The sequence below is a fragment of the Dipodomys merriami genome, unplaced genomic scaffold, assembly GCF_024711535.1.
Source record: "Dipodomys merriami isolate MVZ:Mamm:240054 unplaced genomic scaffold, mDipMer1.0.p SCAF_5, whole genome shotgun sequence".
NCBI classification, from domain to species: domain Eukaryota; kingdom Metazoa; phylum Chordata; class Mammalia; order Rodentia; family Heteromyidae; genus Dipodomys; species Dipodomys merriami.
Genome location: NW_027206068.1, coordinates 79150775 through 79165774, shown reverse-complemented (window position 1 = coordinate 79165774; position 15000 = coordinate 79150775). Strand labels below are relative to the sequence as shown.

The window sequence follows — 15000 nt, the reverse complement described above, 5'->3', positions numbered from 1 at the left end:
CACACAGGTGTGTCCGTCCTGGGGGGCTCACTGACCCTGGGCTGGCACTCCGCTCTCCAGCCGGCCCTGGGCATGTGCAAGTGGCACGGTGCGTGGGTGTGTGAGTGTGACCTCTCGCATTGTCTCACTGGGAAGCTGCCCTGGGCGGGCCTGCCCCTCTCGCGTCAGAGCACCCGCTTGGCCACCTGCCCTCCCTCCCTGTGAGCCCACCTGCTGGCCGAGGGCTGTCACCACCCCCCCAGACGCCCGCACCAGGCTACGCGTCCCCACCCTCCTGCTGAGGAGGAATTGTCCCCGCTCACAGCCTGCGTGGGTTTGTTAGACTTCGCCTGCATCTCAGGATGCGTTGACTTTCACAAATGAAGTGGCAGGAAGGTTCCGGTGAGGCCTGGGTCCAGACACGTGAAACTGCTCCCCACAGACCTGGGCGGGCAAAGGTGCTTGCTCAAAGAGGGGCCGCTAGCACACCCATCCCGAGCCACACTTCCACTCACTGCGCACACCCATCCCGAGTCACACTTCCGCTCACTGTGCACACCCATCCCGAGTCACACTTCCACTCACTGCGCACACCCATCCCGAGCTCACACTTCCACTCACTGCACACCCATCCCGAGTCACACTTCCACTCACTGCGCACACCCATCCCGAGTCACACTTCCACTCACCATGCACACCCATCCCGAGTCACACTTCCACTCACTGCGCACACCCATCCCGAGCTCACACTTCCACTCACTGCGCACACCCATCCCGAGTCACACTTCCACTCACTGCGCACACCCATCCCGAGTCACACTTCCACTCACTGCGCACACCCATCCCGAGTCACACTTCCGCTCACTGTGCACACCCATCCCGAGCTCACACTTCCACTCACCGTGCACACCCATCCCGAGTCACACTTCTACTCACTGTGCAGCCATCCTGAGCTCACACTTCTACTCACTGTGCACACCCATCCCGAGCTCACACTTCCACTCACTGTGCAGCCATCCCGAGCTCACACTTCCACTCACTGCGCACACCCATCCCGAGCTCACACTTCCACTCACTGTGCACACCCATCCCCAGTCACACTTCCACTCACTGTGCACACCCATCCCGAGTCACACTTCCACTCACTGTGCACACCCATCCCGAGTCACACTTCCACTCACTGTGCACACCCATCCCGAGTCACACTTCCACTCACTGCGCACACCCATCCCGAGCTCACACTTCCACTCACCATGCACACCCATCCCGAGTCACACTTCCACTCACCGTGCACACCCATCCCGAGTCACACTTCCACTCACTGTGCACACCCATCCTGAGCTCACACTTCCGCTCACTGCGCACACCCATCCCGAGCTCATACTTCCACTCACTGCGCACACCCATCCCAAGTCACACTTCCACTCACTGCGCACACCCATCCCGAGTCACACTTCCACTCACTGTGCACACCCATCCCGAGCTCACACTTCCGCTCACTGCGCACACCCATCCCGAGCTCACACTTCCACTCACTGCGCACACCCATCCCAAGTCACACTTCCACTCACTGCGCACACCCATCCCGAGTCACACTTCCACTCACTGTGCACACCCATCCCGAGCTCACACTTCCACTCACTGTGCACACCCATCCCGAGCTCACACTTCCACTCACCATGCACACCCATCCCGAGTCACACTTCCACTCACTGTGCACACCCATCCCGAGCTCACACTTCCACTCACTGCACACCCATCCCGAGCTCACACTTCCACTCACCATGCACACCCATCCCGAGCTCATACTTCCGCTCACTGTGCACACCCATCCCGAGTCACACTTCCACTCACTGTGCACACCCATCCCGAGCTCACATTTCCACTCACTGCGCACACCCATCCCGAGCTCACACTTCCACTCACTGTGCACACCCATCCCGAGCTCACACTTCCACTAACTGCGCACACCCATCCCGAGTCACACTTCCACTCTGCACACACCCATCCCGAGTCACACTTCCACTCACTGTGCACACCCATCCCAAGCTCACACTTCCACTCACCATGCACACCCATCCCAAGTCACACTTCCACTCACTGTGCACACCCATCCGAGCTCACACTTCCACTCACTGTGCACACCCATCCTGAGTCATACTTCCACTCACTGCGCACACCCATCCCGAGCTCACACTTCCGCTCACTGTGCACACCCATCCCGAGCTCATACTTCCACTCACTGCGCACACCCATCCCGAGCTCACACTTCCGCTCACTGTGCACACCCATCCCGAGCTCACACTTCCACTCACCGTGCACACCCATCCCGAGCTCACACTTCCACCCACTGTGCACACCCATCCCGAGCTCACACTTCCACTCACTGTGCACACCCATCCCGAGCTCACACTTCCACCCACTGTGCACACCCATCCCGAGTCACACTTCCACTCACTGTGCACACCCATCCTGAGACACTTCCGCTCACTGCGCACACCCATCCCGAGCTCACACTTCCGCTCACTGTGCACAACCATATCGAGCTCACACTTCCACTCACCATGCACACCCATCCCGAGTCACACTTCCACTCACTGCGCACACCCATCCCGAGCTCACACTTCCTCTTACTGTGCACAACCATATCGAGCTCACACTTCCGCTCACCATGTACACCCATCCGGAGTCACACTTCCACTCACTGTGCACACCCATCCCGAGCTCACACTTCCACTCACTGCGCACACCCATCCCGAGTCACACTTCCACTCACTGTGCACACCCATCCCGAGTCACACTTCCACTCACTGTGCACACTCTTCCCGAGCTCACACTTCCACTCACTGTGCACACCCATCCCGAGTCACACTTCCACTCACTGCGCACACCCATCCCGAGCTCACACTTCCACTCACCATGCACACCCATCCCGAGTCACACTTCCACTCACCGTGCACACCCATCCCGAGTCACACTTCCACTCATTGTGCACACCCATCCCGAGCTCACACTTCCACTCACTGCGCACACCCATCCAGAGCTCACACTTCCACTCACTGCGCACACCCATCCCGAGTCACACTTCCACTCACTGTGCACACCCATCCCGAGTCACACTTCCACTCACCATGCACACCCATCCCAAGTCACACTTCCACTCACTGTGCACACCCATCCCGAGCTCACACTTCCACTCACTGTGCACACCCATCCCAAGTCACACTTCCACTCACTGCGCACACCCATCCTGAGTCACACTTCCACTCACCGTGCACACCCATCCCGAGCTCACACTTCCACTCACTGTGCACACCCATCCCGAGCTCACACTTCCACTCACTGTGCACACCCATCCCGAGCTCACACTTCCACTCACCGTGCACACCCATCCCGAGCTCACACTTCCACTCACTGCGCACACCCATCCCGAGCTCACACTTCCACTCACTGTGCACACCCATCCCGAGCTCACACTTCCACTCACCATGCACACCCACCCCGAGTCACACTTCCACTCACTGCGCACACCCATCCCGAGCTCACACTTCCGCTCACTGTGCACAACCATATCGAGCTCACACTTCCGCTCACCGTGTACACCCATCCCGAGTCACACTTCACTCACTGTGCACACCCATCCCGAGCTCACACTTCCACTCACTGCGCACACCCATCCCGAGTCACACTTCCACTCACTGCGCACACCCATCCTGAGCTCACACTTCCGCTCAGTGTGTACACCCATCCCGAGCTCACACTTCCACTCACTGTGCACACCCATCCCGAGCTCACACTTCCACTCACTGCGCACACCCATCCCAAGCTCACACTTCCGCTCACTGTGCACTCTTCCCGAGCTCACACTTCCACTCACTGCGCACACCCATCCTGAGTCACACTTCCACTCACTGTGCAGCCATCCTGATCTCACACTTCCACTCACTGTGCACACCCATCCTGATCTCACACTTCCACTCACTGTGCACACCCATCCCGAGCTCACACTTCCGCTCACTGTGCACACTCATCCCGAGCACACATTTCCACTCACTGTGCAGCTGTCCCGAGTCACACTTCCACTCACTGCGCACACCCATCCCGAGCTCACACTTCCACTCACTGTGCAGCCATCCTGATCTCACACTTCCACTCACTGTGCACACCCATCCTGATCTCACACTTCCACTCACTGTGCACACTCATCCCGAGTCACACTTGCAGTCACTGTGCACACCCATCCCGAGTCACACTTCCAGTCACTGTGCACACCCATCCTGAGCTCACACTTCCACTCACCGTGCACACCCTCCCGAGCTCACACTTCCACTCACTGTGCACACCCATCCTGAGCTCACACTTCATTCCAGGCCTCCATCTGGTTAACAGGAGCTCAGGCTCTGTGTCCTGTGATTCTCACTTCCATGTGTTTATACCCTGAACCAGAATCTTAACTTCGGGTGTTGAAAATGCTGTTTGTTGCTGTCAGGATTATCAACGGAAGACTTTTCAGGATGTGATTGGGCTGGTCTCGATTTCTCTCAGAGCGTACTCACAGTTTACCTAGCGTTATCAAGTATCCCTGCTCAGATAAATGGTTGTAGACACAGCTCGGTGTTGAACTGAGCTCCCGGGGCCCTCCCAGGAAGCGCGTGGTGGTTTGCGTCCCTCACGGATGGGCAGATCCAGTGTGGCTGTGTGGCCCATGTGGGCGTGTATGCTGACTGCGTGGAATGGGCCACTCTGTCCCCTTCAGTACTGCCTGTGCTCCCCGCTCTCATCCTGGCCGAGGGCTGGGGGCTGGGCCTCCCGCTGTCATCCTCTGAGCGTGAAGGAGCTGGCCCGTGGGGTGGCATGGGGCAGCGGTTTCGTGGTCCCGTTGTGGCAGGGAAGCCCTGGCTCTGGCTCCGATCTGCATGGAGCTGACTGCCCTCATCACAGACCCGTGGCTAAGAATGGATCCAAACCCACTGCAGCCTCCAGACCTGCCCGGGCCTCTCAAAGCTGTGCCCTGTCCACCCCGTGTCCTCCCGGGTGATGGGAGGTAGACAGCCCTTTTCTTAGATCTGAAACGCCCAAGTCTGTTACAGAAACTGGCGGCACATAGCCTTTGTGTTACTTGTTTTTAAACAACTAACTGAAGGCTCGGGGTGGCCTCTGCCCACTCAGGGTGTCAGGGTACCCTAGGTTCTCATGTGTCCAGACAGCCTCTGGACCAGAGAACCAGTCTGTGGTTCCCAGTGTGAGAAGGCCCTGGCAGCGTCAGATGGGGACCCCTCCCCTCCCCGGGGAGCAGCTGGGGTCCCCTCCCCATTAGGGCAGCAGGAGCGGCCTGCGGCCTGTCCTCCCGGTGGGGGCTCTCCGCCAGGGCCTCCGTCCGCATCTCATTCTGCATCCGCTCAGCCACAGCTGGCACGCTGCTGGTCCCCAGATTCAGATCAGGATGACGGGATGGAAGCCTGGAGGGAGAGCGCCGCGCCCCATCACAGACGGCAGCGGCAGGCCTGGGCCACCCGGCTCGCCAGGCTCAGTGCCGGCGGCCTCTGCTCCCACAGGCCCAGGACCAATGCTTGGTGACACCAGGATGCCACCGGGGGCCAGGCAGCTCGGAGGCCCAGGCAGGCCCCAGCAGGAGACCAGCCTGGAGGGAGGAGGTGTGAGTTTACGAGGGTCCTGGCCAGACCGGGCATCGGCACTGCCGAATCCAGCTGGCATGGATTCTTACTGAAAGGCAAACCTGGCGGAAGGAAGCCTGTGGTGTAGAGCACCAAGGACAAAGGTGCTCAGCAGGAACGTTGGCCACGATGCCCACAGGACACCTGGGGCGCACCTCCTCCCCTCACAGATGTCCTCCCATCCTACCCACTCCTGACTGCCTCCCGCCATGCCCAGGTCTGTGAGCTCAGCCCTGGCACAGAGCCATCCCTCACACATGACCCACCGTGGCTTCAGCTGGGGCCAGGCTCCCCCTAGCCCCATGGCCAGGGGAGAACCAGCTCCATGGCCTAGTGACACTGATACTCTGTGCATGGCTCCAGATAGATGTGAGCTGGAGGTCAGGTAGACGCGAACACTGGGTGGATGTGGGCACTGGAGGTCAGGTAGACGCGAACACTGGGTGGATGTGGGCACTGGAGGTCAGGTAGACGTGAACACTGAGTGGATGTGGGCACTGGAGGTCAGGTAGACGCGAACACTGGGTGGATGTGGGCACTGGAGGTCAGGTAGACGTGAACACTGAGTGGATGTGGGCACTGGGAATCAGAGGGACGTGGGCATTGTGTGGACATGGGCACTGGGGATCAGGGGGACGTGGGCACTGGGTGGACATGAACCCTGGGGCCAGGTGGACGTGGGCACTGGGGTCAGGGGGACGTGGGCACTGGGGTCAGGTGGATGTGGGCACTGGGGTCAGGGGGACGTGGGCACTGGGGTCAGGTGGATGTGGGCACTGGGGTCAGGTGGACGTGGGCACTGGGGTCAGGAGGATGTGGGCACTGGGGTCAGGAGGATGTGGGCACTGGAATGAGGTGGACGTGGGCACTGGGGTCAGGTAGACGTGGGTACTGGGGTCAGGTGGATGTGGGCACTGGGGCCAGGGGTACGTGGGCACTGTGGTCAGGTGGACATGGGCACTGGAGGTCAGGTGGACGTGGGCACTGGGGTCAGGAGGACGTGGGCACTGGGGTCAGGTGGACGTGGGCACTGGGGTCAGGTAGATGTGGGCAATGGGGTCAGGGGATCATAGGCACTGGGGTCAGGTGGACGTGGGCACTGGGGTCAGGCCCTGGCATTTCCCCTGTCCATGGTGACCACATGTGCGCTGGAGCTTGGTGCGTCTAAATGAGTAAGGACAGGAGGGTGAGGCTGCCTGACTCCCTCCAGGCACACCCCTTGCTTAAACCTTGGGACCCTGCTCTTCCCGCTGCGCCACCAGGCACAGGAGTAAGCTGAGGGACCAGAGGGCCTGCCTCCGCCCGGCACCCGCCCAAGGGCGCCCCACAGTCACGGCTGGAGCCAGGGCACCCGCCCAAGGCCGCCCCACAGTCACGGCTGGAGCCAGGGCTCACGCCCAAGGCCGCCCCACAGTCACGGCTGGAGCCAGGGCTCCTGCCCAGTGCTCTGCCAGGGATCTCCTGGTTGTCTCTGTGTCTTTGAGGAAGCTTTGCAGGCTCTGAGCCTCACGACAGGGCTGTCTCCCTACAGCCTCGTGGAGGCCCCCACTCCTGACCCCAGTGTGCTTCTCTGACAGCCTCTGCTACACGACGAGTGGCCCATGTGCACTGGCTAGAGGCTGATGGGCTCTGGTGGGTGTCTGTGGGCTCTGGTGGAGGTCTGGGCACTGGTGGAGGCCTGTGGGCTCTGGTGGGTGTCTGTGGGCTCTGGTGGAGGTCTGTGGGCACTGGTGGGTGTCTGTGGGCTCTGGTGGAGGTCTGGGCACTGGTGGAGGCCTGTGGGCTCTGGTGGGTGTCTGTGGGCTCTGGTGGAGGTCTGTGGGCACTGGTGGGTGTCTGTGGGCTCTGGTGGAGGTCTGTGGGCTCTGGTGGAGGTCTGTGGGCTCTGGTGGGTGTCTGTGGGCTCTGGTGGAGGTCTGTGGGCACTGGTGGGTGTCTGTGGGCTCTGGTGGGTGTCTGTGGGCTCTGGTGGGTGTCTGTGGGCTCTGGTGGAGGTCTGTGGGCTCTGGTGGGTGTCTGTGGGCTCTGGTGGAGGTCTGTGGGCTCTGGTGGAGGTCTGTGGGCACTGGTGGAGGTCTGTGGGCACTGGTGGGTGTCTGTGGGCTCTGGTGGAGGTCTGTGGGCACTGGTGGGTGTCTGTGGGCTCTGGTGGAGGTCTGTGGGCTCTGGTGGGTGTCTGTGGGCTCTGGTGGGTGTCTGTGGGCTCTGGTGGGTGTCTGTGGGCTCTGGTGGGTGTCTGTGGGCTCTGGTGGAGGTCTGTGGGCTCTGGTGGAGGTCTGTGGGCTCTGGTGGGTGTCTGTGGGCACTGGTGGGTGTCTGTGGGCACTGGTGGAGGTCTGTGGGCTCTGGTGGGTGTCTGTGGGCTCTGGTGGGTGTCTGTGGGCTCTGGTGGGTGTCTGTGGGCACTGGTGGGTGTCTGTGGGCTCTGGTGGGTGTCTGTGGGCTCTGGTGGAGGTCTGTGGGCACTGGTGGAGGTCTGTGGGCTCTGTTGGGTGTCTGTGGGCTCTGGTGGAGGTCTGTGGGCACTGGTGGGTGTCTGTGGGCTCTGGTGGGTGTCTGTGGGCACTGGTGGGTGTCTGTGGGCACTGGTGGAGGTCTGTGGGCACTGGTGGGTGTCTGTGGGCTCTGGTGGGTGTCTGTGGGTTCTGGTGGAGGTCTGTGGGCTCTGGTGGGTGTCTGTGGGCACTGGTGGGTGTCTGTGGGCTCTGGTGGGTGTCTGTGGGCTCTGGTGGGTGTCTGTGGGCTCTGGTGGGTGTCTGTGGACTCTGGTGGGTGTCTGTGGGCTCTGGTGGAGGCCTGTGGGCTCTGGTGGGTGTCTGTGGGCACTGGTGGGTGTCTGTGGGCTCTGGTGGAGGTCTGTGGGCTCTGGTGGAGATCTGTGGGCTCTGGTAGAGGTCTGTGGGCACTGGTGGAAGTCAGGGGGTGCTGTGATTTCCATGTTTTGTTTGTTTGTTTTTGCCAGTCCTGGGCTTGAACTCGGCCTGGGCGCTGTCCCTGAGCTTCTTTTGCTCAAGGCTAGTCCTCTACCACTTAAGCCATAGCACCATTTCTGCTTTTTCTGCATATGTGGTAGTGAGGAATGGAACCTGGGGCTTCATGCACGGTAGGCAAGCCCTCTACCACTAAAACACATTCCTAGCCCCGATTTCCATGTTTAAAGTGGGAGAAGCGTGTGCTGAGACCTTCCTAGTTTGCACAAGTTGACACCAAGAGTTGGTGGCTGAGACAGAACCCAGCTCCTTCTTTGGCCCTTTCCCAGTGGACTGTATTTCCCCTGGGAGAGAGGGACAGAAATCCAGGCTTTGTGTGCGTCTTCCCTGGGCACGCCACAGGGTGGATGGACACGAGGCTAGTTCCGCTTCCTGGGTCTCACGGGTGGATGTCAAACCTGTCGGCCCCTGTCCCCAGAGCCCGGAGCAGCCTGTGCTCTCCGCCGGCTGTGGGGCAGGTGCGTGTGGGACTTCCCGGCAGACAGACGGGGGCTGCGGCAGAGCCAGTAACGCCTCCGGAGCCCAAGCGGGAATCTGAGATGCGCGTCCCTGGCGCCCACTTCCTCAAACCCCCGCCTGCGTGGGGCCTGCTCACTCGCTGTGCTTTGTTTGTGATGTTCTCGGAGGAGGTGGGTTGTTTTGAACAAGCTCTCTTTTGGCCGTGGCTCATCCTCCCCTCACGCTGGCACAGGTTCCCGGCCCAGCTGGCCTTGTTCTCTTGGGCTCAGCTTTCCCCTGTGTGTCACCTTGAGATGCCCTTGATCATACTCATCAGCTGCTCTGCCCAGCCCTGAGGCTCTGGGGGAGGACAGCCCCAGAAGGATGCCCCACTAGTGAGCACGGAGAAGAAAATGAGCAAGAGGCAGAGACAGACAGACAGAGAGCACACGCGCACACGGGCCCCTGGAGCGCTGCGCAGCTGAGATTCTCCACGTGGCACCCGTGGAGGTGGGGTGTGGAAGTCGTACGCGCTGCTCAGCCGATGAGCAGCCATCCGGTGTGGCGATTCACGCTGCCAGGGCTCAGGTGCCGTGGGCGTCTCCGTCCGCTGGCATTGCGACGCCGGTTGCCGTTAACATCTTCGCAGGAAGAAGGCCAGAGTTCGTCTGCCATGGCCACACCAGGTCAGGCAGGGGCAGGCGCTCTGGGCTCAGCACCAGGGCTCGCCGCAGCAGGGTCCTGAGACTCCCTCTGTGGGCACGTGACCCTGTAGAAGTTGTGGAAAGAAAGAACTAGAACACAGTGCTCCTCTTGCCTCCTCCCCTCCCCCACCCAGACTGCAGGTCTGTGTGCATTTCAGTATCCTGGCCTTCCACGTGGCTTACATTCTTGAGAGGGGCAGGGGGAAGACGTGTCTATCCTCTGCCTGTTCCATTATTCTAGAATGTTCCATTTGACCATGAATAGGACCAAGAAACCCCTTTCATGAATCGATGGTGTATATGTAGGCGTGTGTTTGGTGGACGTGAGTGTATGTGTGTGTCTACACACACATGTGTGCGTGCATACCCATTTGTTCTAGAACCAGATGGTAAGTGTTTGCCTCCCCCCTGCGCACGGATGGTCCGAGGGGCACCTGGCGGCTCCGGCGCCCTGGCGCTCTGGCGGCTGGTGTGAGAGTTCTCGTAGACGTGAGCTTGGCTCAGGACACACAAGCAGAGAGAAGGGTGGAGCTCGGGGGCCTGGGCTGCACGCAGCGTCCTCAGAGCCGCTAAACACGAGTCTGCGTCTGCCTCCCTCAGGAGCTGTGCCGCCAGCGCATGGCCGCCCGGCCGTCCGGCCGCCCCGAGGGCCCGCGCGCGTCCCGCATCAGCAGCGTCTCGTCCCAGTTCAGCGAGGGGTCGATGCCCAGCCCATCCGCACGAAGCAGCGTCTCGTCGTGGTCTGAGGAGCCGGTCCAGTCCACCATGGACATCTCCACCGGCCACATGGTTCTGGTAAGGCCCGCGTCACACGGCCGGTCCAACAGTCACGCCCTCTGGGAAGGATGGGCAGCGCCCGCGCTGACCTCCCCAGGAGCCCCAGAGCACCGTCTCCTCCGCGAGCCCTGACTCGAACGGCGGTGGTTCCCGAGGCTTGTCCTTGCTGTCCTCCCGTTCCGTGTCCTTGTCCGTGCGGGCGGTTGCCTGGGGTGGGATCTGGAGTCGTGTTTGTCTGCGCAGCTTCACCGGCTCAGGAGTGAGAACCGCTCTTCTCCCCCGTTCAGTGGCGGAATGCACATCGTGAGCGCCGGCTGTGGGCGCCTTTCTTTTTAGCCCTCTGACGAGTAAGCGCACTGGGCCAGCAGGTCAGCGCGAGGCCCCGCAAGCGGGGCTTGGAGGGGTCCGTGTGCACCTGTGGGGTCCGTGTGCACCCGTGGGGTCCGTGTGCACCCGTGGGGTCCGTGTGCACCCAAGGGGTCCATGTGCACCCGAGGGGTCCGTGTGCACCCGTGGGGTCCGTGTGCACCCGTGGGGTCCGTGTGCACCCGAGGGGTCCAAGCGCACCCGTGGGGTCCGTGTGCACCCGTGGGGTCCGTGTGCACCCGTGGGGTCCGTGTGCACCCGTGGGGTCCGTGTGCACCCGAGGGGTCCGTGTGCACCCGTGGGGTCCGTGTGCACCCGAGGGGTCCGTGTGCACCCGTGGGGTCCGTGTGCACCCGAGGGGTCCGTGTGCACCCGTGGGGTCCGTGTGCACCCGAGGGGTCCGTGTGCACCGAGGGGTCTGAGCGCGTGTCTCAGTATGGTTTGAACACCCGTCCACTGTGTGCACTCACCATCCAAGTCTGGGTCTGGAAGAGCCGCCCTGTGCTGGCCAGAGCGGCCAGAGCTGGTCACAGCACGCGGCTCCTGGACCGCCGCCCCGCCCCATGCAGAGGCCTGTGCACGGCCTGGCCGGAGGAGAAAGGGGGGAGAAGGGGGGAGGAGGGGGACAGCACTAGCGGCTGGTTTTGGTGAGCGCGTCCTGCCGGCCGGGCCAGGCTCTCCACACCACAGGCCTCATGGGCAGCGATGGCCAAGGGCGGTGTGGGGCTTGTGCACGGTGTTCCCCCACAGAGACATGTGGGGCTGGCAGGCAGAGCCAGGCTCCGGAGTGGGTCAGGAGATGATGTCACTGTGCAGGGCTCCGGAGTGGGTCAGGAGATGATGTCTCTGTGCAGGGCTCTGGAGTGGGTCAGGAGACATGGTCACTGTGCAGGGCTCCGGAGTGGGTCGGGAGACGTCATCACTGTGCAGGGCTCTGGAGTAGGTCGGGAGACATGGTCACTGTGCAGGGCTCGAGTGGGTCAGGAGATGTCATCACTGTGCAGGGCTCTGGAGTGGGTCAGGAGATGATGTCACTGTGCAGGGCTCTGGAGTGGGTCAGGAGATGATGTCACTGTGCAGGGCTCCGGAGTGGGTCAGGAGATGATGTCACTGTGCAGGGCTCCGGAGTGGGTCAGGAGATGATGTCACTGTGCAGGGCTCCGGAGTGGGTCAGGAGATGATGTCACTGTGCAGGGCTCCGGAGTGGGTCAGGAGATGATGTCACTGTGCAGGGCTCCGGAGTGGGTCAGGAGATGATGTCACTGTGCAGGGCTCTGGAGTGGGTCAGGAGATGTCATCACTGTGCAGGGCTCTGGAGTGGGTCGGGAGACATGGTCACTGTGCAGGGCTCCGGAGTGGGTCAGGAGATGTCATCACTGTGCAGGGCTCCGGAGTGGGTCAGGAGATGATGTCACTGTGCAGGGCTCCGGAGTGGGTCAGGAGATGATGTCACTGTGCAGGGCTCTGGAGTGGGTCAGGAGACGTCATCACTGTGCAGGGCTCCGGAGTGGGTCAGGAGACATGGTCACTGTGCAGGGCTCTGGAGTGGGTCAGGAGACATGGTCACTGTGCAGGGCTCCGGAGTGGGTCAGGAGACATGGTCACTGTGCAGGGCTCCGGAGTGGGTCGGGAGACGTCATCACTGTGCAGGGCTCCGGAGTGGGTCAGGAGACATGGTCACTGTGCAGGGCTCTGGAGTGGGTCAGGAGACGTCATCACTGTGCAGGGCTCCAGAGTGGGTCGGGAGACGTCATCACTGTGCAGGGCTGTGGAGTGGGTCAGGAGACATGGTCACTGTGCAGGGCTCTGGAGTGGGTCATGAGACGTCATCACTGTGCAGGGCTCCGGAGTGGGTCAGGAGACATGGTCACTGTGCAGGGCTCTGGAGTGGGTCAGGAGACGTCATCACTGTGCAGGGCTCTGGAGTGGGTCAGGAGACATGGTCACTGTGCAGGGCTCCGGAGTGGGTCGGGAGACGTCATCGCTGTGCAGGGAACTCCAGTGCAGGGCTCCACAGTGGGTTGGGAGACATGGTCGCTGTGCAGGCTCTGAGTGGGTTGTGCAGGATGCTCCCCAGGCCTCGTGATGGGACCTGCCAGTTGTTACAGATTTACATTACTCACCAACACTGCAGCTGCTGGCATTAGACTGCAGAACCAAGAGAATGACTTGCTTATTCAAAGCCTCGCAGCAGAGGCTTGGGGCCAGACTGCAGGCCAGGGCCTCACTGACCACAGCCTATCGCTGGGCCTGCAGTGCAGGGGAGGACCACCCTGGAGCCCCGTGGACGTATAGAGAGCCTGGGGTACCCGGAGGGCTGGACGCGAGAAGGAGGAGCGTCCGAAGCCTGGTCTTCAGTCCTCCCCCTGCTTGTCTCCCTTCGTCCTCCATTGGACCCTGAGTCGAGTCCCAAGATGCCCCCCTGCTGCCGCGGGCAGTCAGACCGGATGTCCTGGGCAGATGCTCACAGAGCTCACTTAGCACATGTGCATTCTCCTCCTTCCATGGCGGCTGTCCGTGATGTTCAAGTCACTGCTGTTTACCTGCCGAGGCTCCACACTGGCCCAACGTGCCGGTGGCTGTGTCCATCCGTGACTGACCTTGGGGCAGTCTGGTAACACATGTCCACACAAACTACTACACTTCTCAAGAAACCGAGTCTTGACAGCTACGTGCATGGTGGGACAGCTGAGGAAAGCGAACGCACCGTGGTTGTGCTGTCTGAGCCACAGAACACTCTGCGCAAGTGGACAAAATCAGACTCCCACACAGGTCTGTGGACAGCGCCAGGCTCTGTCACAGGAATCTAATCCACACAGCAGTCCTAGGAGAGCACGGTCTCACACCGACAACATCCTGCAACACCAGGCTTCTGGGTGCACCCTGCAACAGCAGGTGCTGCAAGGTAGACCCTGGGACTCCGAGCCTTGAGGCACACAGCCTGCAGTGCTGAGCCGTGAGTCACTCGGACAGAGCAGAGCGCAGGCGTTCTGTGTGCAGGATGCCGGCAGGCGATGCCGGGAACGTGATAAGCCAGGGTGCTCTGGAATCAGGAAGAATGGGTTTTGTTTCCACTCAGCCCTGATTTTCCTCCTCTCCCCCAGCCTTGCAGGTGGTCAGAACCACCGAACTGTCCCCGGGCATGTACCTGGGGGTGGGACTGGGAGCCGGCACCATCTTTCCCCGGGAGCCCGTCCCAGGACTCAGGTGCAGGAGCCCCTTCTTGGTCGAGCAAGGCTCCGTGTGGCTGGCGGGCCGGCCGGTGCCTGCTGGGCTCAGCCCCTGGGAAGGGTCCAAGGAGGATGACCCGAGGTGGCCAGCCAGCCTGACCTCGCTCGCATTTATTGGACAGCTAACGCGACGGTCATCTTGAGCTGCACGGGGAGGCTTCAGGCCACGTCAGGAATTACGCAAAGTCCAAGCAAAGCCACACAGCCCTGTCCAACGTATACTGCAGCGCCGTAGTACATGGGGCGGACCTGGCCTTTTAGCATGAGGATCTGAAAAAGTAAAGCACCAGACTACTGAATTCTACTTCTAAACCAGAGTGGGAAGTCTCACAAAGCCAGGGGGAAGCCACCCTGCGGTCCGGACCTGCCGTACTGTCACGCTCGTGGCCCGGCCGCAGACCCGAGGCAGGCAGGACCCCAGGACCCTGCTCCTCCACAGCTCCTAGTGTACCATGTGATTTCATCACATCAAGAGGAGTAAACGTTCCTCCTCAGGGCATCTAGGCCACCTCTCACACCTGTGAAGAGAGAGGGGAAGGAGGGGGAGCAGGAGGGGGAGGAGAGAGGGGGAGGAGGGGGAGCAGGAGGAGAAGGAGAGAGGGGGAGCAGGAGGGGGAGGAGGAGGGGGAGGAAAGAGGGGGAGATGGGGAGCAAGAGGAGGAGGAGGAGGGGGGAGTAGGAGCTGGAGGGGGAGGAGAGAGGTGGAGTAGGAGGGGGAGCAGGAGGGGGAGGAGAGAGGGGAAGTAGGAGGCGGGAGGGGGAGGAGAGAGGGGGAGCAGGAGCTTCAGGGGGAGCAGGATAGGGGAGGGGGAGGAGAGAGGGAGGGGGGAGGAGGAGGGGG

The 15000-nt window shown here is 61.5% G+C and overlaps 1 protein-coding gene across 4 annotated transcripts in view; it reads left to right on the top strand.

Annotated features, from left to right (window-relative positions):
- The window catches only part of Ptprn2 (protein tyrosine phosphatase receptor type N2), a 594518-nt gene that overhangs the window by 501915 nt on the left and 77603 nt on the right, over window positions 1-15000 (top strand). For 3 of the 4 annotated variants that reach the window (XM_069997165.1, XM_069997163.1, XM_069997164.1), the window contains exon 13: window positions 10387-10581. The exons of the other annotated variant lie outside the window; for it this stretch is intronic. In XM_069997165.1, the coding sequence (XP_069853266.1) occupies window positions 10387-10581 (195 nt within the window). The remainder of the gene's footprint in view (window positions 1-10386; window positions 10582-15000) is intronic. 4 annotated transcript variants of the gene reach the window in all.